Source organism: Caretta caretta, chromosome 21 (assembly GCF_965140235.1).
Source record: "Caretta caretta isolate rCarCar2 chromosome 21, rCarCar1.hap1, whole genome shotgun sequence".
Taxonomy (NCBI): domain Eukaryota; kingdom Metazoa; phylum Chordata; order Testudines; family Cheloniidae; genus Caretta; species Caretta caretta.
This window is the reverse complement of record NC_134226.1, coordinates 9,780,145-9,804,297: the sequence shown is the minus strand read 5'-3', so window position 1 is coordinate 9,804,297 and position 24,153 is coordinate 9,780,145. Positions and strand designations below refer to the sequence as shown.

General features: G+C 45.3%; 1 protein-coding gene and 1 long non-coding RNA gene across 2 annotated transcripts in view; one reads left to right on the top strand and one right to left on the bottom strand.

Annotated features, from left to right (window-relative positions):
• Positions 1-24,153, top strand: part of LOC125625124 (uncharacterized) — an 83,088-nt gene that overhangs the window by 24,952 nt on the left and 33,983 nt on the right. The window lies entirely within an intron of this gene.
• LOC125625121 (CMRF35-like molecule 8) lies at positions 3,442-15,712 on the bottom strand. Its single transcript, XM_048826787.2, has 7 exons — positions 15,572-15,712; positions 10,549-10,899; positions 9,677-10,006; positions 8,024-8,111; positions 7,047-7,165; positions 5,915-5,964; positions 3,442-4,075 (listed from the first exon to the last, which is right to left on the bottom strand). The coding sequence occupies exons 1-7, from the start codon at positions 15,618-15,620 to the stop codon at positions 3,845-3,847; spliced, it is 1,218 nt and encodes a 405-aa protein (XP_048682744.1). The 5' UTR covers positions 15,621-15,712; the 3' UTR covers positions 3,442-3,844.

The following is a 24,153-nucleotide window of genomic DNA, read 5'->3' as shown; positions in this document are numbered from 1 at the left end:
GCCTTTGGTCTAGACAGCCTGAGAAGAGTTGTCATATGATGAGGAAACCATGCGATGCAGAGGCGTTCTGACACCGAGGGATGGTGCTTTTCATTCTCAATAGGCTTTCTAGACAAGCTTTTGCATGATGTGAACTTCCCGTGTATGGACGGAGATTGTGTCTTGACTATCTCAGGGTGGGCTCTGCCAGGAAGATCACCCAGACATCTTGAAAGGTGGAATAGTGGGGCTGGGATACATCCTTGGGGATCTCCATGGAGAACCCTAAGGTTGTATTCAGACTCTTTGCTTGTCCTTTAATGGCACAACTGGAAAGGAGCTACAGAAAAGCTTATCAGACAAGGCAGTCCAGCAACTCAACATGACCGTTTAGGACAGGAAGTGAAGAATATTGTATGAGTTTAGACTGCTGCGTGTTTCAGACCAGCACAATGTAATTTGCCCAGGACACAAGGGTTAACATCTTTACTCTGTACTCTTACAAAACGTGCTGTGGGATTTTTAATGAAGTCAGAGGACCAGGAGCTCAGTTTTATGTTTCATCTGAAAGACAGCACCTCCAGCAGGTACAGGGCCCATCACCACAGTGCTGGGGCATTGGTTCAGTACTGACTTGGAAGAGAGCCACCTATGGAGTTAACTAATCTAATGAGCTAGGTATTCACATGATGCCCATCACCATGGTATCTGAGCTCCTCCATTGCTTTTAGCTGGAGGTTTTCCTCCAAGTACTGATTCAGCCCCAGGCTATTTAGCTTATAGGAGCTGACAGCATCACACCCAGAGGTGGTAGGACTGCAGATATATCCTCTATGCACAAGCTTTTCTCTTTCTCCCTCTCTCTTCTAGATAAGATATAAAGAAACAGTCCTCCACCATGACGACAACTACAATATAGGATTCATTCTTTCTGTGTAGAGTTCCATTTTCAGTGCAACAGGTAGGAGTTCAGCTTCATGTTGACCAGAAACATCTACTGCCCTTCAAGTAGACCCCATAGTCCGTTCTAGTTCAAAATCTTCCATTATTGTCTAGTTTAGGGGTTTTTTAGCAAATATTTTTGTACTTTCTTTTGTAATTCCCCCCAGCTTGTTGCTCCTCCTGAGCACAATGTGATTTACAGCTATAGTGGGTCAGGAAATTTATAAAATTCCCTGCTAAAACAATGACCAAAATTGTTGAACATTTTCTTTGATTGTTCCCCCTCCCCCTCCACTCCCCCAATTTTTCAATGAAAACATGAACATCGTCAACAGAACTGGGCACTTTTTCACAAACATGCCTCTTGTTGACCAATAAAGGCTATTTTCCACCATAAAAAATATTTGACTCACTCTGTTTACAGCAAATTCCCGCTATCAATTTACTCCCTTCATTCCTGATCATTGAAGATCCTGCCCATCCCCAGGCGCTGCAGAGCTTCCTGTCTCAGTCATATTTCTGACCCTTCCTTGTGCATGCAAAGGGATCACACCTTGTGTTGCCATTTGATTGAGTAGCATTTTCCACCCACATTGTACCGGTGTAAATGGCTGAACAAGGGGCATATAGTGGTGGAGAATCAGGCCCTGGGTCTCAGGCTCTGCTTTCTTTCTCATTTACGTTATTGCTGGCAAAAGATGCCTGATTGTTAGCCAGAAAACAAAAGTCAGTTATGTATCCTCAGAAGATTGGTAGGGTAGGCTTCCCCATGGAAACCCCAAGACAGCAGGGATCTACTTTTGGAGTGAGGGGTAGTTCAGGCCCGTTCAATCTGCCACCTGTCTGTGGTGCTTGGACAGCCAGATATGGTGCCAGCTCTTTTTGGGAAACGGACACTTCTGTCCACTGGGAACTGGGCTAAGACCCAGCAAACTCTCTCCACATCACTCACTGACCAGCTATCTGCTCTTGGACATTACCCACCCAGTCCAGATTCGCACCACTGATTTATAAATTAAAATTCCAGAGTCTCAGCATGACCCTCTGAGTCACCCAGTGCATCCGAGTCCTTAACTATTTAGCCTTAGTGATTGTTGTCACTTCCTTTCTGATTTTGGGCCTGTGTTGAAATCTGCCCTATGTGCTCATCCTTCTACTTCCTCTATTTTCTCCGTCATGTTCCTTGCAATTTAGCTGCTTCGTCTAGCACTTCCTCATACCTGGTCAGCTGCCTGTCCTCTCAGCTAGAGCAATGGGGGGACCCTTCTGTTTGGAAAACTCCCATATTCTTCCCTGCCCTTCCTTCTCCTGGGTGCATGTGTGCGGTCCCGTCTCTTTTCTTCACTCAAACACTCAAAGACTGGGAGTGGATGAGTCATTACACTAACTAAAAACTATTTCCCCATGCTAATTTGCCCCCTATTGTTACTCACACCTTCTTGTCAATGGTTGGAAATGTGCTATCCTGATTATCACTACAAAAGGTTTTTTCTCCTGCTGATAATAGCCCACCTTAATCGATTGGTCTCGTATGTGTGTGTGTGTATATTTATCTATATCTTCCTAGTGTATTTTCCACTGCATGCATCTGATGAAGTGGGTTTTAGCCCATGAAAGCTTATGCTCAAATAAATTTGTTAGTCTCTAAGGTGCCACAAGGACTCCTCGTTCTTTCCTCTGATACAGACTAACATGGCTGCCACTCTGAAATCTGACTCCTTTCTTGGTTTCTCTATTCCCCATTGCCTTGGTGTGAGTAGCCAGCCTGGGTAGGTCAGCAATACAGCCAGAGGTGCTGAGTAACCCAATGGCTTTCCCAGCCGGAGAACGACTGGCCACTCCTTCGGGGCGTTCAGGGGTGGGATGGGGAGTCAGAGGCCTGTGCCAATGCAGCCGTGTGGAAGCAGTGTCAATAAATGCTTTGAATGCGGCAGGTGACTGTTTTCAGTGCGCTGGCCATAGAGACTGCATGTATGTCCTGAACCTGTGGACAAACACTTGAGCACATGTTCAGTACTAGAGCTGGGAGCACCACAGGATCCAGCTTTCGAGACTCTCCCCTGTCATTAGCCCTGGCAGGCCTGTGCCCCCTCCCATAAAGGAAGAGACACATGCACCCAACACACGTGCAGCTCTGAGACCCCACATGCCTGTACACTCTATTTGTTCATTTTAAATAGAAGCTCCTGATCTGAGGCCTCACCAAAATAACAAACATTTAATTTATTCCAAAATCCTGTTGTCCCTGTCTCCCTCACACGCACGCAGATCGCTGCACTTGAGCTGCTTAGGTGTTTGCATGACCTATTCTGCACTAACGTGTGTCTATGTATGCAAAATATCATTTTTGCAGCTGCAAGTCTGTTCTGGGGCCTTGGTTCGTACAGTATAGTCATTCTAGATTAGAAACGGTGATGATGGTGATTAATACTTACCTGTCTGCCGTGCAACACGTTGCCCCCGTGCAAACGCTCTCAAGCAACGTATTGAGGTACATGCAGCAAAACATGATGCAGTTCACACATAATCAGTATATTTATTTCCACCCCCCATTCATTCTCTCTCACTTTCCCAAGGGGAAGCTGAACCCTGTAACACCTGAGTCAGAATCTTACACATACAATGTTTGAGTGAGTTTGAGATGACAATGCAAAAAGTGTCTTGCCCGGCCATATTCCTCCAGCCTGATCCCCGAGGATTCTCCTTTGTTCTCTTGATCTTCTCCAAAAGCAGGTGCATTTTGCCCAATTGCCTGTGATAAATTTCTCTGCAAGCCTCTGATCTGAGGCAGGTCTTTAAATATACATGTTAAATATAAACATAGCAAAGACTTCTTCTCTAGCATGCACACATGCTTCACCCCCAGCAGTGTTTCAGCTCAATCTCTTCTGTTCCACAGCTGGGCTAGTCGGGGTTCTTGAGATCACGATTTGGCGCCTGATGCTAATGGCTTGAGTGAAATGCTGGCATATCCCACAGGCTCAGTGGGGAACCTGGTGTGGGGTGTCTCCAGAGCTTGACTTGGCGTGATGTTGGCATAGACAGATTCCGGGGGACTGGGTCTGGATTTAAAGACCAAGGTGACATATTTTAGGTCTTGTGCCATCTCCTGTTTGTCATCCTTGGGATCATTCATGTTGCTGAAGCCCTGAGACTGTGCACAGAAAAGGAAAACACTTCTCAGCGAGAGCAGAGCTGATACCAAAAGCACAAGATTTACTCAGGTAGGGAGAAAAAGACCAACCTAACATGTTACTCTCTGTTGCGGAGAAGCTGGAAGGAGAGTGAGCCTTATTCACCCATCTCCTTCCCAGAAACCAACTATGACCCCATCCTTTCTACATTGGCTTCCAACCCTGTTGCCTCTCAAATGCCCCTAGAATCTCTCTGCTTCACTGCATTTCCAGCAGCATTTCCTATTGCTGTTCCCCCACTCATCCAGTGTTTTAAAGCCCCCTGGAGAAAGTTAACCTTGGGGTTTTAAGGTGAAGAGAATGCAAAGAGTTCAGGGGCCACAGCCAATTGCTGGCAAGTCAGCAGGACTCAAATGGATCATAGGACACCTGAGTTTTGTAGCCTCTTGTCTCTGTTTAGCTGTCCAGCTCATTCTATTCAAACCCGACCCATTTCAGCCTATTCCTATGTGTTCTTTCTAGTCAAATCCAATCCAGCCTTTCATTCTGCTCCATTTTCAATCAATCCCAATTCATTCTCGGCCATCCCAATTTTCAATCCACTTTCTCTGCACACTCTTCAGAGCAGGGACGCCCTGTGCACTTTTGTCTGCAAAGCACGTAGCACAAAGCACAATACAAATAATTACTGATTCAATCCAGTCCATTCCAGTCTGTTCTATTTAGTTCATTCCATTCCACTCTTGCCTAGTCTGATCCAATCTATTCCAAACCAGCACGATCTATTCCAGTCCCCACCACTGCAAACCAAGATGCTGCTTGGGTTCCTGTTTTGTATATGCACCATCCCAACATTTTGCCTCCAAGCCCATTATAAACAGGTATCACTGTCAGCTAGCGCTGGTTGGAAAAACTTCAAGGGAATCATTTTCCATTGGAAAATGCTGTTCCTGTTGAAATTGAATAGCTTTGTGAAATCAAGTCTGTTTTGCCAAAATTATTTTTTTTGGGGGGGAAATCCCAACTCCGGCCCATTTTGACATTTTAAGAACAAAATGTTTCAAATTTTCTTTTTGAAAAGTCTTTTCATTTGGAATTTTTTATTTTGTATTTTTAATACAAAATTTTAAGTTGACAATGGAATGAAATGTTTCTGTTGACTAGAAATGGGGTTTTTTTTTTGCATTCATAGAGAATTTTGAAATCTTTTGGGTTCCATTGTGAAACTTAAATCTCAAAATCCTTCACAAAATGGTATTTCCATCCTCACACGGCTCTCTTGTCAGTGTGGAGGGAGAGTGGAAATTTAAAATGATTATATAAGTAAACAGCAGTGCACGGTTTCACTCTCACATCCTCTCTGCCAGCTCTGCCTTACAGGGCCATCTCTTTCCACTTTACAGCAAATGCCCCATGATGGCGAAAAGATTGTTCTTTCTCTTTGTACTGCATTTAACACTGTACTGCAGGGGTTGCCAAACTTTGCCAGAGCACGGCTCACATTTTAGTACAGAGGTTGTCTCATTGACACTTCTCCTGTTCACAATTAAACAAAGCACCCCTCCCGTTCACGTGCAATCACATAAAAGCCTCGTGGCAACTACAACAACTGCCTGTGTGGAAAAGTAACATTAAGTGAGCTGTAGCTCACGAAAGCTCATGCTCAAATAAATCTGTTAGTCTCTAAGGTGCCACAAGTCCTCCTTTTCTTATTAAGAAAGTATTTCAAGTTTCTTTGAATGCAATTTAGCAGCTGAAAATAAGGAGAAGCAAGCTCCACATGATCAGCCAGTTCTTCACAGACTGCAGTTTGGGAACCTCCACGCGACTGCTTTTATGTTTCCAGTAGCTTCACTTACCACTGTGGCGTCCTTGGGTTCTTCATAGATGCCTTCAGCTTGTCCATCACCTTTTCATAAAGACAAGACAAGATCCCCTCAATCCTGAGCATTCCTCATGTCATCACAGCGTAGGTGAAAGCCACAGAATGGACTGGCCAGTAGTAATGGTAGCAAAGATTGTAATAGTGGGGACCAAACTACACTGAATCCAGGGAGCAGGTTGTGTCCAGTTTACAGTTCCGCCCTGGGAATGATAGTATGGCTGAGTTTATGAAATGTCCTGTGAGAAGTTTTTAGGGACGTGGGTCTGATCTCATGTGGCAAATTATTTCTAATCTGGTATTTTCTGTGGCAGTGATTGCAGTCTGATGCTTTGGAGGATTTTTTTAAAATCCAGGATGCAGCTGTCCAGTTGTGCAATGTGTATTTAGGGGAAAGAACGCCTTCCGAACCCTTGGGGCAGTCAGCCTGTGCCTTGACACACGAGATTTGACTACCTGGCTTGTTGCTTGTGTGCTTACAAATGCTATTTTACCCTTTTAAAAACCAAACTATTTTGCACAAACGTACAGTCCTTTTATCCAAGGACCTCAAAGCACGTTTACAAAGATTGAAGGACACTTAAGTAGTTCAGGCTCAAAATTTAGGTTTTCTTAAGCTCAAATTATTATTAATAGGACATTTTTTAGGAAGTTTTTTTTTTAAAAAATTTGTGTCCAAATAGTTTGCCTGCATGTAAACATTCCCATGCGGCCTTTGTAATGTGCAAATGTGCAGCCGTGAGCTAGTGCACAGGCATGAGCAAGAGGAACCAGCTACAGACAAAAGTGAAAATGCCAAGGGTAGTGTCAGCTTGAATGCGATGGGAGGAAGGTAATCAGCATAAACAGAGGCCAAGCCCTGACTGGGAATGGAGACAGCTTAATTCTGAACGTGCTCCCTCTAGCGCAGGGGCACACGGGGAGAAGACGGAGATGGGAAGCCAGCACTGCTGCTTACCTGGCTGTACCTGCTCTCCACCTTGTCCAGGGCTGCCCACTGGGAATCAAGCAGTGGGGTTGAATTCACTCCAAGTTAAAGCAAATGAGAAATAGGGAACCCAGTGTTGTGACAGCCAGACCATGTGAGGCCCCATCCGCTCTCTATTTACCTCTTGTCTTCAGCTGCCTGGACTGTCTGGTGCACAATATCACCAAGCCTAGAAGCACGAGGATGAAGAGGACTCCCAGGACCACGCTGACGATGATGACGGTTCTCTCACTCAAGAAGCTGAGGAAGCAATGGCAGTCTGTGTTACAGGCGGAATGCTTCCCAAAAGCCTTAGCGCACACCCAGCGGACCGTCAGACCGGGCCCTGGGATAGCTCGCACACCTCGGTGGCTTTTTCTCATCATGTTACTTCCTTTAATGCTAAACCCTGTCTGTGCCATTTGACGTAGGGAGTAAGATCCTGAACGTCTCTCTGGGGCCCTGTGAAAACAAACCACTCTCTGAAGCCCAACTGTGAGCTCTGTGGGACAGGGAACGTCTTTTTTGTGTTCTGTTTTGTACAGTGCCTAGCACAACAGGGTGCGGGGTGTATGGTGCCACCACAATACAAATCACAGACCTCAAAAAGAAAAACAAACCTAAACTGAATACATCAGTAAATAGAAGGAGGTGATACACCGCTGGGGAAATATTTAATACGGCTTCTGCAGCTTCCACTGAGCACAATGGCCGCTGGCTGGCATCAGGAATGAGAAGGGGGCAACGTTGCTTTTACAATGGCGGATGCAGGGAACTGTTTGGATTCAATGCATCCAGATCTAACGTCATTTCTCTTGCGCCAAAGAGCAGCAGCTGCAAGGGTTAATGATAACACAGTGACAAGACGAGTAAATTCTCAAACGAGACGGGGCCTGGATATCATCTGCCCATTTTATCATGTGCCATTTAACACTGGTTGGCAGCTGGGAAGAGGGCACTAATCTGGCACCTTTTAAAGGAGGCCTGCTACATTCAGTGCCACTGTGAAAGGCTGCTGCTTTCTCTCTGAAAAGACGAGAATGTGGGATCAGCCACTAACAGCCCTTTGGAGGTGTGCAAACACAGAGGCTGTCTTAGAGGAAGGGGTTGGATCCTTACCTGCTGTCTGCTGGGTTGACCCCAGCACTAAAGATTAGGCTGGTGTGACCTGTGGTTGAGGTAACTGGGACGTCACTGGTAGATGTAGCTGCAAATACAAACACAGTTTCAACACCTTAGGCCTTGTCTACTCCAGCCTTTAGCCTGTAACATTTCCAACTAGTGCTGGCTACCACTGGTGCAGGGCTAGTGGAGACAAGCTGGCCGTGCTGTAGGCGCTGTGTCATGCAGACCTACTTGGAACAAGCTAAAATACGCAATGGTTAAAAGGCTGAGTGGCCACTTGAGCCTTGTCTACACTAGCCTTCACACTGTTGCTACTGAGAAGCACATGGTACGATGGGGAGGTTGCTCTGTTTTGCAAAACTTCTCCTGTAACTGGAAGCATGTAACAATCCTAGACAAAGCCAGCCAGGAGCATGTGAGAAGTAGGCCATTAGCATCACCTGTGTAACAGTTCCCTGCAGTAATGAGGAAACCAAGCAAAGAAACAAACCCTTAGAAACATGCAAAACATTGATACAGTAACAGCTTCTAGAGCCCTTACTACACATCACTTCAGGCCTCCCATGAGGTATCAGGGCTCACAGACTGTGTATTCAATCACATGTATTATGATGCCTTTTTTTTCTTCAAAATAAAACCTTTGTTTTTCAATTACCTTTAATTCTATTTTTAAATTGTATTTAAAAAGAAGTATCTCAAAATGGAAACAAAATGTTTTGCTGGAAATGAAATGTTTTTAATCTTTGAAACTTGTAGCTAACCAAAAGTTCAAATTTTTGCACAGCTCTAATTCTGATATGGACTTAATGTCTGACGGCTTCCCTTGCACAGGACTATCCCCACCCGTCTGTATTGCTCGACTGCCATCTTCAAAAACAGGCCAGAGAAAGTTGCTGGGCTCTGATAGCAAATTTGTTAAATTTCACTGATTTAAAAAAAAAGTCAATTTGAGGGAATAACTAGAAACTGGAGCTGGTTAAAATGTGGGTCAGAATTTAAAAAAATATTTTTTTTCCTCCATCAGAATGCAGAATTTGAATTGAGTAGTATCTCTGCTAGCTGCTCTGGAAACCAATGCTCAGCTGCTACGCAGGTGCTTAAAAACTATGAGTCTGTGGGTCATAGAAGTACCTAGATTGAAATGATTGAACCAGCTCTCAAGTAAAGGGGAGACGAGAAACAAATATTTAGATAGAAAAGGAGGACTTGTGGCCCCTTAGAGACTAACCAATTTATTTGAGCATCAGCTTTTGTGATGCATCAGATGAAGTGAGCTGTAGCTCACGAAAGCTTATGCTCAAATAAATTGGTTAGTCTCTAAGGTGCCACAAATCCTCCTTTTCTTTTTGCGAATACAGACTAACACGGCTGTTACTCTGAAATATTTAAATAGGTCATTAAAAACAGAAATATCCACATGACCAAAGTCCTTATCCCAGCTGATGTTCTACATCAGTTCCTAGTGTGAGCGATAAATAAAGGGACAAGGTTTTGTGGGGAGTGGAGAGAATTCCGGAATCATCTGGGAGGAGGTGATATAGATTCAGTATCAGAGAGAGGAAGGAGAGAGTGGAGAAGGTGGGGGGCTGAAATCTGCATACCAAAAAAATCCCAAACCCCAGATTTTCCCTACCAATAAATACTCACCCTTGGTAACAGCCAGTTTAACTTCAATTATTCTGTAAAGCCTGGGAGGCTTGTAGTGCACACACCAGTACACCCCTGCATCGTCTACCTGCAGTTTCTGCATGGTGATAGTAACAATCCCTTTCTGGGTGTCGTCATGTATCCTGGCTCTGCCTTTCTGAGCCCTGTTTTGATATGTGAAGTACCCGTGATCAGTGCTGACCAAGACATCACACTCATTCTGAACTGTCCTTCGGCACCAGGCTTTCTTCTCCTCTTTGTAATCCTGTGTGTTGTATGGACACTGGACAGAGAGACTCTGCCCCTCCATAGCATCGTATTCTTGGAATTCTGGAAAACACAAAACCCGGTCAGTACAATCTGGTTGAGAGGTATGATGATGTACATTTCCCATGAGTGGGTCATATCCCCAATGGCCAAATTCTTCCTTGGTGTAGCTCCATTCACTGGCTTCAGCTGTGTTACAGGAGGGGTGAATGTGAACTGGTGTATTTGGTCCTGTTTGCCGCAAAACTCAATGGTTTGGGCTGTTCCCTTTGCACTTGATCATTCCAAAGTCTTGCAGAGCGAGGGAAGCTATGGATCCTTTCCAGGCCAGGTTCTCCAAAGAGCTCAGTATGTGGGGTGCAGTCTGGGTGCTGAGCTCTTGGAAATCTGGCCCTGATTGTTGGGACCGAGCACTTTAAAATAGTGATTCCGAGCAGTTCCCGGTGTGAGACAGGAGAGAGGAGACAAGGGTTTGTGGAGGGTGACAGATTCTGGGGGCATGCAGGAGGAATCTATACAGGCAGGGGAGAGATGATAAAGTGGGGGAAGGAATTGGGATTATAGTCAGTGGAAAAGACAGTTCTCCTGAAAGGAAATGAACTCACCCTTGGAAACATCCAGTTTAATTGCTGTTAGTCGATACAGTATATTGGGCGGCTCAAAGCGCGCACACCAGTACGCTCCGGAGTCCTGCACCTGTAGCTTCTCCATGGTGATGGTTACAATCCCATTATGGGTGTCATCCTCTATTGTGGCTCTTCCAGAGGTAAACTTGGTTGGGTGTCTACGTGATGATGGGTAAGAGGTGCTAACTAAGGGAGAGCATTTCTCGTCTCTCAGCCGGCACCAGGTTTTCAGTGTTGCACTATAATCCGTGGAACTGTAAAGACACTTAACAACGAGACGCTGCCCCTCCATTCTGCTCTCCACTGCGTCAAACTCTTGTTCCTGGAATCCTGGAAGACACCAGACCTGCTCAATTAGAGCTGGGCTGGAGAAGGGCTGCCAGCTGCCCCCCCCGTCTGTCCTGCACTCCAGTGCTTGGACGAAACACAGCCCAAGAACTAGAGGCTGGGAAGAATGGAGATGAATCAGTAAAAGCAGCAATTACAAATCATTCTCCTATCCAGGGCCGGATTAATGCAGGGGCTTTAGGGGCTGCAGCCCAGGGCCCCGGCCAATGGGAGTTGTGGGGGCGGCGCTTGCAGGTGCGGGCAGTGCATGGAGACATGCTGTCCTCCTCCCCACGGGGGTGCACAGAGATGTACTAGCAGCCAGTCACTTCTGGGAGTGGCGTGGGGCTATGGCAGGCAGGCAGGCAGCCTGCCTGAGCCCTGGTTTGCCGCTGGCCGTGAGCCACCTGTGGTAAGAGCCTCCCTGACGGAGCCTGCACCTCACACCCCCTCCTGCACCCCAACCCCCTACTCTGGGTCAGAATCCCCTCCTGCACCAAACTCCCTCCCAGAGCCCGCACTGCTCACCCTCTCCTGCACCACAACCCTCTGCCTCACGTCAGAATCTCCTCCTGCACCAAACTTCCTCCCAGAGCCCACACCCCGCACCCTCTCCTTCACCCCAACACTCTGCCCCAGCATGGAGCCTCCTCCTGCACCCAAACTCCCTCCCAGAAAGAAACTAATATAACAGCTGTTCTAAGGTAAGAAGTAGGCTATTTTCAATTAATGTAACTATATTTGACATGTTTTAAGACTGAAATGTAACCACAGAATGGCTTTGTTACTTAAAAGGCAAGTTTAGTATAGTGTTAATAGCCTCGATGCCATAATTGTGATCATTTTCTTTTAAATTAGCAACAAGACTTGTATACAGGGGCCCCACAAAATCTAATAGCTCCAGGCCCACAGGAGAGTTTATGCAGCCCTGCTCCTAACACCTGCCTGGAGCACATTCAAAGACAGCAACATATCCTGCACTGTCCCCTGCACACAGTCCATTTTCTAAGTGTGTATTCCCATGTTCTTTGTTTATTTGCAGCATTTCAATCTCTCTGGTGCTTTAAAGTCCCTGTGTCATCTCCACCTATTTACATGTAGGTAGCTGGCAATAAACCAGCCCAAATTTGAATTCCTTGCAGCATCAGACATAATAACAGTGGTAAGTCACATTAGCTATTCCGATCTCATAGAAGATATGTCATACACTTGATTTACCCTGGTATAAGTGAAAGCAGAATCAGGCCTGTTTTTTTAAAATCTCTCCTCAACTAAGGAGCTGGACAGTTGAGCACAGATCTTTGAGCTGGGTAGTTCTCTGCACTAACACGGAGATGGTTTGGATGTTCCAGTAGATCTTTTCAATATCTTATTTAGGACACATCTCTAGATGGGTGAAGCCTACGGCTCCACAACTGGAGAAAAATGAAACTAGCCAGAAAGTTTCTGCTCATCCCTTTACTCTGTTCATCCTTATAAATACTATTTATTTCAGTAATGCAGAAAGGCCATGCAAGAATGGGGCCTAATTGTACTAGGCACTCTGCAACTGCCCAGGAAGACTTGGGTGCCACACTCAAGTCTCTTTTCAGACCCTTTCCTTAGGACTCTCACAAGATAACACAAAATATCCCCCTCTGGCAAATGGGTTGCAAGACCCAGAGAACTTCCCCTCTGCCCTTGTAAAAGGGCACTCCCCCCTTTAAAACCCTGCTGAATCAGGGGACAAGCAGCCCATTATGGCATGGTCTGATCCTTTAAGGGCCAGAGGCCTGGAGTTGGCCAGCCTGTCCAGTTAGCCCCACCTGCCACACCTGGGGGAGTGGTGGTGGGGGGGATGAGGGTTAAGTAGTAGAACCTGCTGGGTGTGGAGGATCCGTAGCTTCCCTCGCTCTGCAAGACTTTGGAATGATCAAGTGCAAAGGGAACAGCCCAAACCATTGATTTTTTTGATCTATAAAGATCAGCAGGACTCTGCAGAGAGGGGATGATCAGGAAGTTGTAGAGAGGTGGCAGGGTGTGAGAAAGGCTTCTGCAGGGAAGATCCTGAGACCAAGAGAGTGACTCCAGCTAGGAAGCATTGGGAAGAGCCTGAGACACAAGCAGAGTTTGGGGCTGTGTCTAGCTTGTTGCAGCGGGAAGGGCTTTTTGTGTTAATAAAACTCTAAGTAGGGCTGTTCTCCTTGGATTCATTAAAGCCAGTGTGGAGTTTATTGAAGAAGTCCCTTGAAAGGGGAAACTGAGGCAGGCCCCTGAACAGCAAGCTTTGGCCATGAAGGGGTGCTCAGGAGTTGGCTGGCCCCTGTGGGACAGCCCTTAGCTAGTTCCTGGTCATTCCACCCTGTCACACAGAGACAGTCCCTGCTCCAAAGAGCATACAATTAGGGCTGTCAATTAATAGCAGTTAACTCACGCAATTAACTCAAAATGTTAATCACTATTAATCGCAGTTTTAATCACACTGTTAAACAATAGAATACCAACTGACATTTATTAAATATTTTTGGATGTTCTTCTACATTTTCAAATATATTTATTTCAATTACAACACAGAATACAAAGTATAGAGTGCTCTCTTTATATTATTAGTTTTGATTACAAATATTTGCACCGTAAAAATGATAAACAAAAGAAATAGTATTTTTCAATTCACCTCATACAAGTACTGAAGTGCAATCTCTTTATCGTGAAAATGTCACTTACGAATGTAGGGTTTTTTGTTACAGAGCACTGTACACTTTGTATTCGGTGTTGTAATTGAAATCAATATATTTGAAAATGTAGAAAAATCCAAAAGTATTTAAATAAATGGTGTTCTATTATTGTTTAACAGTGCGATTAATTGTGCGAATAATCACAATTAATTTGTTTAATTGCTTGACAGTCCTACAAGCAATCTAAATACACAAGGACAACCACGGGTGGGAAGGGAAAGGGATATAATGCCCCAGCAAAGCGAACAATGCAATGGCTGCCAAAATGAAGCCCTCAGCAGTTCTCCAGGGGCAATCCATGGACCACTGCTGGTCTGCAGAGCCCTGCGTGGTGGTGCACAGGTCGGAATGCTTTAAGAAACAAGAGGATTGAGGTGATTGATTGGAGCTGTATGGAGCTAGGGCCTGTCTCCACAGGGGACATCGCTGCCAGTGTAGCTCTACCAGGATAAAGAAAAGGAGGACTTGTGGCACCTTAGAGACTAACCAATTTATTTGAGCATGAGCTTTCGTGAGCTACAGCTCACTTCATCGGATGCATACCGTGGAAACTGCAGCAGAGTTTATATACACAGTTTCCATGGGATGCATCCGATGAAGTGAGCTGTAGCTCACGAAAGCTCATGCTCAAATAAGTTGGTTAGTCTCTAAGGTGCCACAAGTCCTCCTTTTCTTTTTGCGAATACAGACTAACACGGCTGTTACTCTGAAATCTACCAGGATAGCTGGATATCGCCCCTGTGATGCATGTCTACACGGGGGGCTTGCACTGGTGCAGCTACATTGATTTAACAACACACATCCCCAGTATCGATAGCTCCCTAGGTAGAGGTGTTGAATGAAAAAGTGGGGCCAGGAGCGAGCTTTCATCCCAGGATCCGGTCCATATCCTGCAAATAGTGGAGAGTGACTATGTGATGTACTCAAGACGGGCTTCTGTTCAGTATCCGTATTTGCTATGTCTAGGAAAGTATAGTCGTTAAACAGGCAGGTTTGGAAAGGAGAAACTGTGGCTTTAAATGGTAGCTCAGAGGATCTGAAAGCTGTTTGAGCAGGTGTGACGTGCTCTACGATGGGGGTTTGGTGCTTTTCACTGGGCTGTAGTCTGACTCTTAGAACACTGAGGGACGTATTTGCAAAATTGCTCAGCATTCAGCTGCTTCCACTGAGAACTCTGCATCCCTCCCATATCCCCCGAGTTGTTCTCAAATGGAGCTGCTGGGTGGCACTGCTCAGAAAATGGGAAAGTTTCTGTGGAAAATATTGATGTTTTATCAAATTGAAAACCCAAAAGTGCTGGTTATTGGCTGAAAAATATTTGGGTTTTGGAAGTTTGTGTGTGTGTGTGTGTGTGCAAAGTTGAAATTTCCATGAAGAGCAAACACGTTTTTTAGTTGAAAACCCAATTTCCCATCAAAAACAGTGCTGATAGAAAATTTTTGAACAGTGCTACTGGTGGATGCTCAGCACTCTTTGAAAATCTGGCCCTGCTTGTGTCACGGTGCCTGGGAACTGCCTGAGGCAGTGAAGATTTATTTCTGCTCCCTCTCTCTCTGGCATAAAACTGAAGTCAATCCCTTGATGTCAAAATAATTATGCAGATGGGAGATCAGAATTGGTTCCTAAATAGTTACAGCTGAGTTCCTATGGCTGCTGTGCCATTTTCTGGACGGGTGTGTGAGATAATGTTTGTTTTAATCAGAGAGAAGGGGGAACTCTGTACTGAGCCGGAAACAAGTACCCAAAAGAAAAGGAATTGCCTGAGTCGTGGTTAAAACTAGACCTGCACTTGGGGAGAATTCTTGTAGCTGTTATTTCATATTTATATTATGCAAGTGTCCAGAGATTCAGAAGATCGAGGCTTGATTCCCGAGCAGGGAAAATATAGCCCCAGATCCCACCTGCCCCTGACATGGACTGTCCATGTAACTTCCCAAGTATCACTTCACTCTTCCACTTACCTGAGATGCAGAGCAGCAGCAGCAGCAGCAGCAGGAATCTCAGCTCCATGCCTGTCTTCAAGCCCACAGAAGGGGCATTGCTGGAATGTACTCTGGAACGTGAAATGGATTTTTAGGAAGTGTCTTCTCTCTGAGCTCTCTCCTATCGACACTGAAGCTGCAGGAGGAAGTGGCTGAGGTCTTGCCTTAGCACGGAAATTATTCACCATGTTTTGCAATGAAACATATTAAGATAATTTAATTGTGTATTTAGGGAAGTGGATGGCAACAAAAGAGTTTGGGGGGAGGGGGAATGGTTTCCACATCCCTCCTGGGCACAGTCACTGTCTGATCTTTCACAGACTGGGCTAAATGATCATTTTGTTAAGTTCCCTGTGTGGGAAAGCGGGAACGAGCTGGTGTCTCAGGCTCAAATCAAACCCCAAAGAAAAAAGGGGCATATTTTAAGAGACAGGTTTCCTGAGCATGGAAATGTGGTGCATTAAAATGCACCCCTTTTTGCTTTGTGGTATGATTGGAGCCTGAAAGACCATCTTGTTCCCCTTTCCCACAGCTCATGTGATCAAGAACTGAGGATCATCTTTTGACTCAGGTTCCACCAGGGCAGTGGAGACCAGTTTGTTTGTTTTTGCTACTATGCCTCATCTCTGCTGGCAAACTGCATGATAGAATCCCAGAAATGTAGGGCTGAGAAGTCATCAAGTCCAGTCCCCTGCACTGTGGCAGGACCAAGTAAACCTAGACCATCCCTGACAGGTGTTTGTTCAGCCTGTTCTTAAAACCCTCCAGTGACGGGGATTCCACTACCTCCCTTGGAAGCCTGTTCCAGAGCTTAACTATCCTTAGAGTTAGGTTAAGTACTAGGAAAAACTTTCTAAGTGTCCCTTGCCTAAGATTATGCCCGTTACTTCTTGAGCTACCTTCAGTGGGCACGGAGAGCAATTGATCACTGTCCTCTTTGTAACAGCTCTTCAGATATTGGAAGACTGTTATCAGCGCACCCCGCAGTCTTCTGTTCTCAAGCCTAAACACGCCCAGGTTTTTCAACATTTCCTCACAGATCAGGTTTTCTAAACCTTTGATCATTTTTGTTGCTCTCCTCTGGACTCTTCCTAGTTTGTCCACATCCTTCCCAAATTGTAGTGCACAGAACTGGAGCGAGTACTCCAGCTGGGGCCTCACCAGTGCCAAGTAGAACTGGACAATTCCATCCTGTGTCTTCCATATGACACTCCTGTTAATACACCCCAGAATCATATTAGCCTGTTTTGCAGCTGCATCACACTGATGACTCCTATTTAGTCTGGGGTCCACTGTAACCCCCAGATCCTTTTCAGCAGTACTACTACTGTGCCAGTTATTCCCCGTAGTTGTGCATTTGATTTTTCCTTCCTAAGTGAAATACTTTGCACTTGCCCTTATTGAATTTCATCTTGTTGGATTCAGACCAACTTTGAATTTTAACCCTGTCCTCCAAAGTGTTTGCAAACCCTCCCAGTTTGGTGTAATCTGCAGATTTTATGAGCATACTCTCCATTCCATTATCCAAGTCATTAATGAAAATATTGAATAGTATTGGATCCAGGAATGACCCCTGCAGGAACCCACTAAATATGCCCTTCTAATTTGACAGCAAACTGTTGATAACTACTCTGCGAGTACGATCTTTCAACCAGTTGTGGACCCAGCTCATAGTGAATTCAACTAGACTACATTTCCCTAGTTTGCTTAGGAGAATGTCATGTGGAAATGTGTCAAAAGCCTTAAAAAATCAAGGTATATCACGTCCGCTGCTTCCCCCTATTCACTAGCTAAGTAATACTATCAAAGAAGGCTATTAGGTTGGTTTGGCATGGTTTGTTCTTGATAAATCCATGCTGACTGTTCCTTATTACCCTATTATCCTCCAGGTGCTTACAAAATGTTTGTTTAATAATTTGGTCTAGTATCTTTCCAGGTATCAAAGTTAGGCTGACTAGTCTATAATTCTCTGGTTCCTCCTTGTTCCTCTTTTTATAGATAGGTACTATGTTTATCCTTCACCAGTCCTCTGGGACCTCTCCTGTCCTCCAGGAGTTCTCAAAGATAATTGCAACCAGCTCGGAGATTGCTTCAGCTAGTTCCTTAAGTGTCCAAGGAGGAATTTCAGCAAGCCCTGCTGATTTGAATACATCTAACTTATTTAAATATTCTTTAACCTGGTCTTTACCTATTTTGGCTTGTGTTCCTTCCCTTAGTTGTCAATATTAATTATGTTGAATATCTGGTGGTCATTAACCTTTTTCGTGAATACTGAAGCAAACTAGGCACTAAGCAGCTCAGCTTTGTTGATGTCATCATTTGTTAGCCCTCCTTCCCCGCTAAGTAGAGGACCTACACTTTTCTTGGTCTTTCTCTTGCTCCTAATGTATTTAAAGAACATCTTATTGCCGTTTATGTCACTTGCTGGGTGTAATTCATTTTGTCCCTTAGCCTTTCTGATTTTGTCCCTACATACTTGTGCTGTTTCTTTGCATTCCTCTTTATCAATTTGACCATATTTCCACTTTTTGTAGGATTCCTTTTATATTTTCAGGTCATTAAAGGGCTCCTGATGGAGCCAGATTGGCCTCTTATGATTCTTCCATTTTAGAACTAACATCAGCCTTAGCCAAGGGCTGTCCTGTTTAACACTGCGTCAGCAGATTGCAGTTAGCCCTCTGATCCACTCAATGATTAACCATGACCAGATGAGGCTATGTTAAACCCAACAGTCCATCACTACACTGAATGATAAATCATGTTAGTTAAGATGTTTTCCAGCAGGAAGTAATTTTTGAGGGCAGATAAGCCTTATCTGGATCTGGCCAAGGGCAGAGTCTTCTCGTTGCTTGGTCTTGTTTGTGCAGTTCTCCCATGGAGGAGGCCACTCTGAGTTCCTCTGAGAATGTGCAAAGCTTTTCCATTCCATTTATAACTCCATAGCTCCTTGTTCTCACCTGTGCACTGGAAGGTGAGAGTTCATGCTGAGGGGCCCTCCAACCTTGATATTCCACGTAATGGACCCAGATGTTGCTTTGGAGAAGGGCACTTTATACATTATTTCAGGGGGAAAATGCACCCTTTGTATATCTCCCATGCAGAAGCAGCATGAAGAGCAGCAGTGTAAGGTTTTCTCATTCCACCCCTTGCCAGCATGCCTTTAATCTGAATGGTAGGGACTGTGTCTAGCTGTTGAGAGAAGAGTCTGTACCCATGACCATCTCTGTCCTTAGCAACTCTGCTGGGATTGCCATCTACTCTTCACTCTGATGGTGATTTTCGGATGTGGGCAGTGTTTGGGCTCCTGCCTTCTGGGAACTTGACTGAGATCCAACAACCCCATTGGACATTAAGCAGTTTGGTAAATACTTTTGGTCACGGTACACCTGAGTCAGCCATTGAGCCAGATTCTACTCTCATCTACCCTGGTGTAACCCCACTGACTGCCACTGATCTACTCTGAATTCACTGTGGTGTGAATTTGCCCCCAAAACCTCCTTCTGGTTCTGCCATCGGGTTGATATGGAGCAGGCAGTGGAGAGGGTGAATTAGTAATATCTTTCACTTCCCTAGCACCGTTGTGTGTGGATCTCAAAGAGCTTTGCAGGCAGTGAGTGCAGGACTTGTGTTGCAGAGGAAGTATCAACCCAACATTGCAGAGGAGGAAAGAGAGCCTGTCCTGCATCTGTTTTGAGATCCCATAGGAGGCACTATATGAGTTCCAGGCCTTATAACAATCAAACTAGCCCCCAGGTTGCTCCCAATGATCCATTCCATGGAATCGAAAAGAGCCAGGGCCAGGACCAATGGGACAGATATTTCCATAGGAGCCTGGCATGGAGAAATCAAACTCATACCATTCAGTGTTCATACGTTGTATTTTCAGTTAAAGAGAGTCGTTACAGCCTTCAGAATTGTACAGCTCATGGAGTAACAGTAGGGTTGCCAACATTGTATTTAAAAAATAGAGGAGCAGTTTCTTGGCAGTGCTGCTCAAATTTGACCTGGCTGCTCCTCCGTGCATGTCAAAGGGGAGGCCAGGCCACATTTGCGTTGACTGGCAGCCAAAGCCATGCTCTGGACTCCTCCGGAAACACTCTACATTGAAACGGATGATAAAAGGCCCTCAGTACTGATTTTGTTTGGGACAGGCAATATTTATTTAAATAAGGGACATCTCTAAAGATATGGGACTGTTGGCAACCCAGGGAAACTGGGCCCGTCTGCAGCCAGTGTAGCAGAGAGCCTCTGTGGATATTTGTCACAGCCCCCTAAAGCTCTCCCTGCTGGACACTCACCAGGCTACTGTGCATGGGTCCATCACACTAGAGCCATGTGCTTTAAGCTTTCCAAGGCTGAGTAGGCCCCAGCACTGTCTCTGTCCTTGGCCTCTCATGCACTCTTCATGGAAATGGGAGCTCGTGGTCCAGCTGCTCTACGCCTCCAGGACCCCACGACCATTCCAGTAGTTTAAGCTCACCGTTTCCAAGAGCTCCAGCTTTGTGGGTGCTCTGGGTTACAGGTTACCTCTCTTGCAACATGTGACAGAAGAAGCACATAACACACTGACTTTGCAAAAGTTCCCAAACCAAGCACTCTATGTCTTTAGATTTCTCAAGACATATAGAGATATAGTCCAAGCAATGACATCTGTGTGCATTTCCCTGCTTCAAATTGCTAACCTTTCTTGAGCGTTCTTTGGGCTTAGGTCGGAGCCCGCTATGAGTCCAGGATCCCCTCTCCTGCATGTGGCTTCTCCTCTGAATCACAATCTCTCTCTCCTCTTCAGCCAGCTTCCTTCTTCCTCAGCTGGTCCCACAGTTCAACAGAACACTGCCCCCCCCAGCTATGAAAGCATGCCCCTCTGTTATTCTCTGCTGCCCAAGCTTCCTTTGAGTCCCTCCTGAATCTCTAAGCTGCTGCAGTTTTTAAGACCCCGTGCTAACACTGGATCTCTCTGTTTTTCTTCTGGGAAAATTCCATTCCTTCAGGCCCCTAGTGCCCATGCAGAGAAATTGTAGAAAGCGAGCTTGATCTATGATGCAGTTACTCCTGTTGTCTCCCCGAGTAAGGTCTGTTCTCATGCTGCTAGTCTATAATAATCAGCCTGTCCATGGACATGCCGGTGCCCCTCTCCTCTTAGCACAAGGAGCATGCTGCAGAACACAGTCAAAGGCAGTCATAAGACATAAAGATACAGACCGTTCATAAAATCAAACTGGAAGCCATAATTTGTACCTAGCCAGATTTCCCAAAGCGACTCAATATTCCTCAAGTGTGTGCAGGTGGGGAGGGCGTTCCCACCCCGCTGGAAGAGCAGCTCGGAAAGAAAGTGGTGGATTGCTTCTTCCTCCTGGATATCAGGGAACCACTGAAGCAGACCCACTGCATTATTAGATGTAAAACTGCTGAGGGGGGAGAGAGCCCAGCTCACATCCCAGGGTCTGCAACTGGAAGGGGAGCCTAGGTAAGGAGCTACATCTTTCTGCATCCTCTCTCCATGCTATTGTGTATGAAGTCTGCGGTACGCAGTGTAGAGAGGGGGTGGTCTATTTAGGGACGAAGCTTGGATACAATGTGTGAAATGGGCACCCGCTTCTGCTCAGAGCCTTGGCAGGGATGACATTGTCAAGTTCAAGTACAGAGATGCTTCAAGTACAGAGGAGATTTGTATCAGCTCCTCACCCCCTCAGACAGGTCTCCAGTGCTTGCTTCAGCTGCCCCATTGCCCTGAAAGAAAAGAACAGTTTTCTTTGAAAGAATCTTATCTGCAGTGAGGTGGATGTAGCCTGTCTCAACAAGGGGAGGAAAGGGTTAATAAACTTGCAGATGATACCTAATCACTTAAAATTACCGAAGATGGATCAATCCAATAAGTTCCTTGGAAGCATCTGGCACTGGGCTACATGGACCATTGGTCTGACCCAGTATGGCCGTTCTTATGTTCTTAACTTCCTTGAAGGAGGAAAAGAACCTGCCACACCCAAAGGGATTGCACAAACTGTCATGCCCATGGGAGGTCAGGTGGGCCTGAAGGAAGTGCAGGGCCTTTTAAAACCAAGTGTTTTGGGCTATAGGAGAGGCCTCTTGCTTCTCGAGAGAAACACAGTCTGCCTGGATTCCAGACTTAGCCCTGGAGGCAGGGTGCTCTAAGTGCTGAACATCATGAACATGGAATGGTGTGAGGTTGGGCTACCTTCGTGCTCTCTGGAGGTAATGTGCCTTGGGATTGGAAATCGGGCTGGTTGAAAAATATGGAAAATGTCTTTTTTTCTTTTCTCACGAGAAAGACAAAACTTGGTTGAAAAATGGGCCGTTTTTGACCAGCTATACCACTAGCAGGAAAATTATGTCTTTCTATTTCAAGGTCCGCCGAGTTCTAATTTGAGCCTCTTAATCGGATCTATTCTGGTGACTGCACATCGAGGAGGAGAAGCAGTTTCCCAGGGTCTCAGAGAGAGAGAATAAAATTCCAAGGGTAAAATTTTCAAAAGTTCTAAGTTCTAGTCTCAAAACTGACTTGGGCCTTAGGAGCGTACATCTTCTCAAAAGTCAATGGGACTTAGGTGCCTAAGTATGTAAGTCAGTTTTTGAAAATGGGACTTAGAAACCTAAGTTTTGAAAACTTCACTCTAAGTTACCAACAATCTCCTTCAGCTTTTTCATGAGATATTGTTCCTTTCTAGCATTCTTGATCCCTTGAGTTTGGTCTAGAGTCCACTTTTTTCTAGTGAGTCCTGGCTTAGGAAGCTGACCAAATGCTCTGATCTCCTGGATTTCATGTCATGAGCAGGACTTTGCTACCGGAATCCAAGTCAGTTGGCATGGGCTATATCTACATTGGCAGAAATGGGACTTGTAATTCACCACTGATGGAGCTGCTGTGGTGCTAGCCAGAAGAGAAGCTGTAGTGGGGCCTTTCCCCATTGTGTTGTCTAGCCCGGCTTTCAGCAGGACTAGATGACGGGGTGATAAAAAGTCTGGGCCTTATAAGCTATCACGAATGGAACTTCCCTGGTTCCCTATCTGGCAGCATAATCAAAGTCCTGTGAGAAATTCCCTGCTTCCTAGTGGGCCCATATGACGGATAGTTTGGTTTTAAGAGACAAGCTGTCCTTTCGCACCATGAATTCAAGATTTATTGGTGTCTGGCTGCTTCCTCCAAGGTGGTTTCTTCTTCTCACTAGGAGAGTTATTATCACAGCTAACAGGGTCTTGTTGATCAGGAAGCCAACTGCCAACCACAGGAAAGTAGATCTCGAGTCGAGGGAGCTGGTAAGGAAATAAGGAAAGGGAGAGAAGCAATCAGCTCACAAGGATGAGGAGGGTTTCAAAAGACATATTGGGACTGAATACAAAATTAGAGTATTTCCTTCATCCTTTACCATCCAGAACAGATAAACTCAGATACTTCAAATGGGATTTAAGGTTAAAAAAAATCATGTAAGCCAAAGATGAAGCCCTAAAAGGAGTTAACGCAGGTTGCTTGGAGCTAGGACCCAGTGTTTCCTGCCCCACCTCAGAATCTCAGGGCAGGTGTGTGTTCACATGGGTGTTTTTGGCCCATCACTAATAGCTTGTACCATGCAAACCGCCATTACTAGTGGAAAGAATTCATGAAAGACTGAATCCAAAATGTAGAGAACCTTTAATTGAAAAAGTATTTTCTGTCTGAACTAAGTTTTGATGGAGAATTTTCAACCAGCTCTACTTCTCACTTTTGCTGCACTTCCTCTCCTCGATGAAAGCAGATTTACCAGCGACTGTGAGGAGGCCAGGCACTGACAGGAGGTGATGGTCACAAGGATGATTTCTGTGACTTTAGAAGTACATGAAGCCCTGCTCCAGTAGCTGGGGGAATAGATTGCTCTGCTACTATATACATTTCTCCTGCGATTTCAACGATGAATGAGATAACAGCATCCAGTTTTTAGTATATTATAGTGTCCTTACCAAATACGCTGCTTCAGAGCATAAATTATACAATTTAGTTGATATATGGGAAGACTTGTCTCCACTAGAGGCCTTGGTCAGGTTCAAGACCCCATTGGGCTAGAAGCTCTATAAACAGACATGGGTCTGGCCCTATTTACCGTGCATTCAAAATGAAGCTAAAGCCTACAGTGGTTCGTCAAAGGCTAAAGTTTTAAAGGATTTTTTTCTAACCATACTGGTACTAAAACCCGAGGTAAACTGTCTAGTGTAAGGACTCTTCTAGTTAAAGCTGCCGAGTTACTCAAAAACCTCCTTCCTTAGAGGTTTTTAAGGTCAGGCTTGACCAAGCCCTGGCTGGGATGATTTAACTGGGGATTGGTCCTGCTTCGAGCACGGGGGTTGGACTAGATGACCTCCTGAGGTCCCTTCCAACCCTGATCTTCTATGATTCTATGATTCTAGCAGATTTTCCTATTTACAGTCAAGGGTGGAATATAGAGAATCAAATAAAAACAACGAGGTACTAGACTTTAGATGTCGGAGCTTTAAAAATGGGTGCAGTTGTGAAGTCTGGAATCAAGAACTAGTAATGGTGCTTCAGCATTAGAGATTAAGGCACCTTTTAC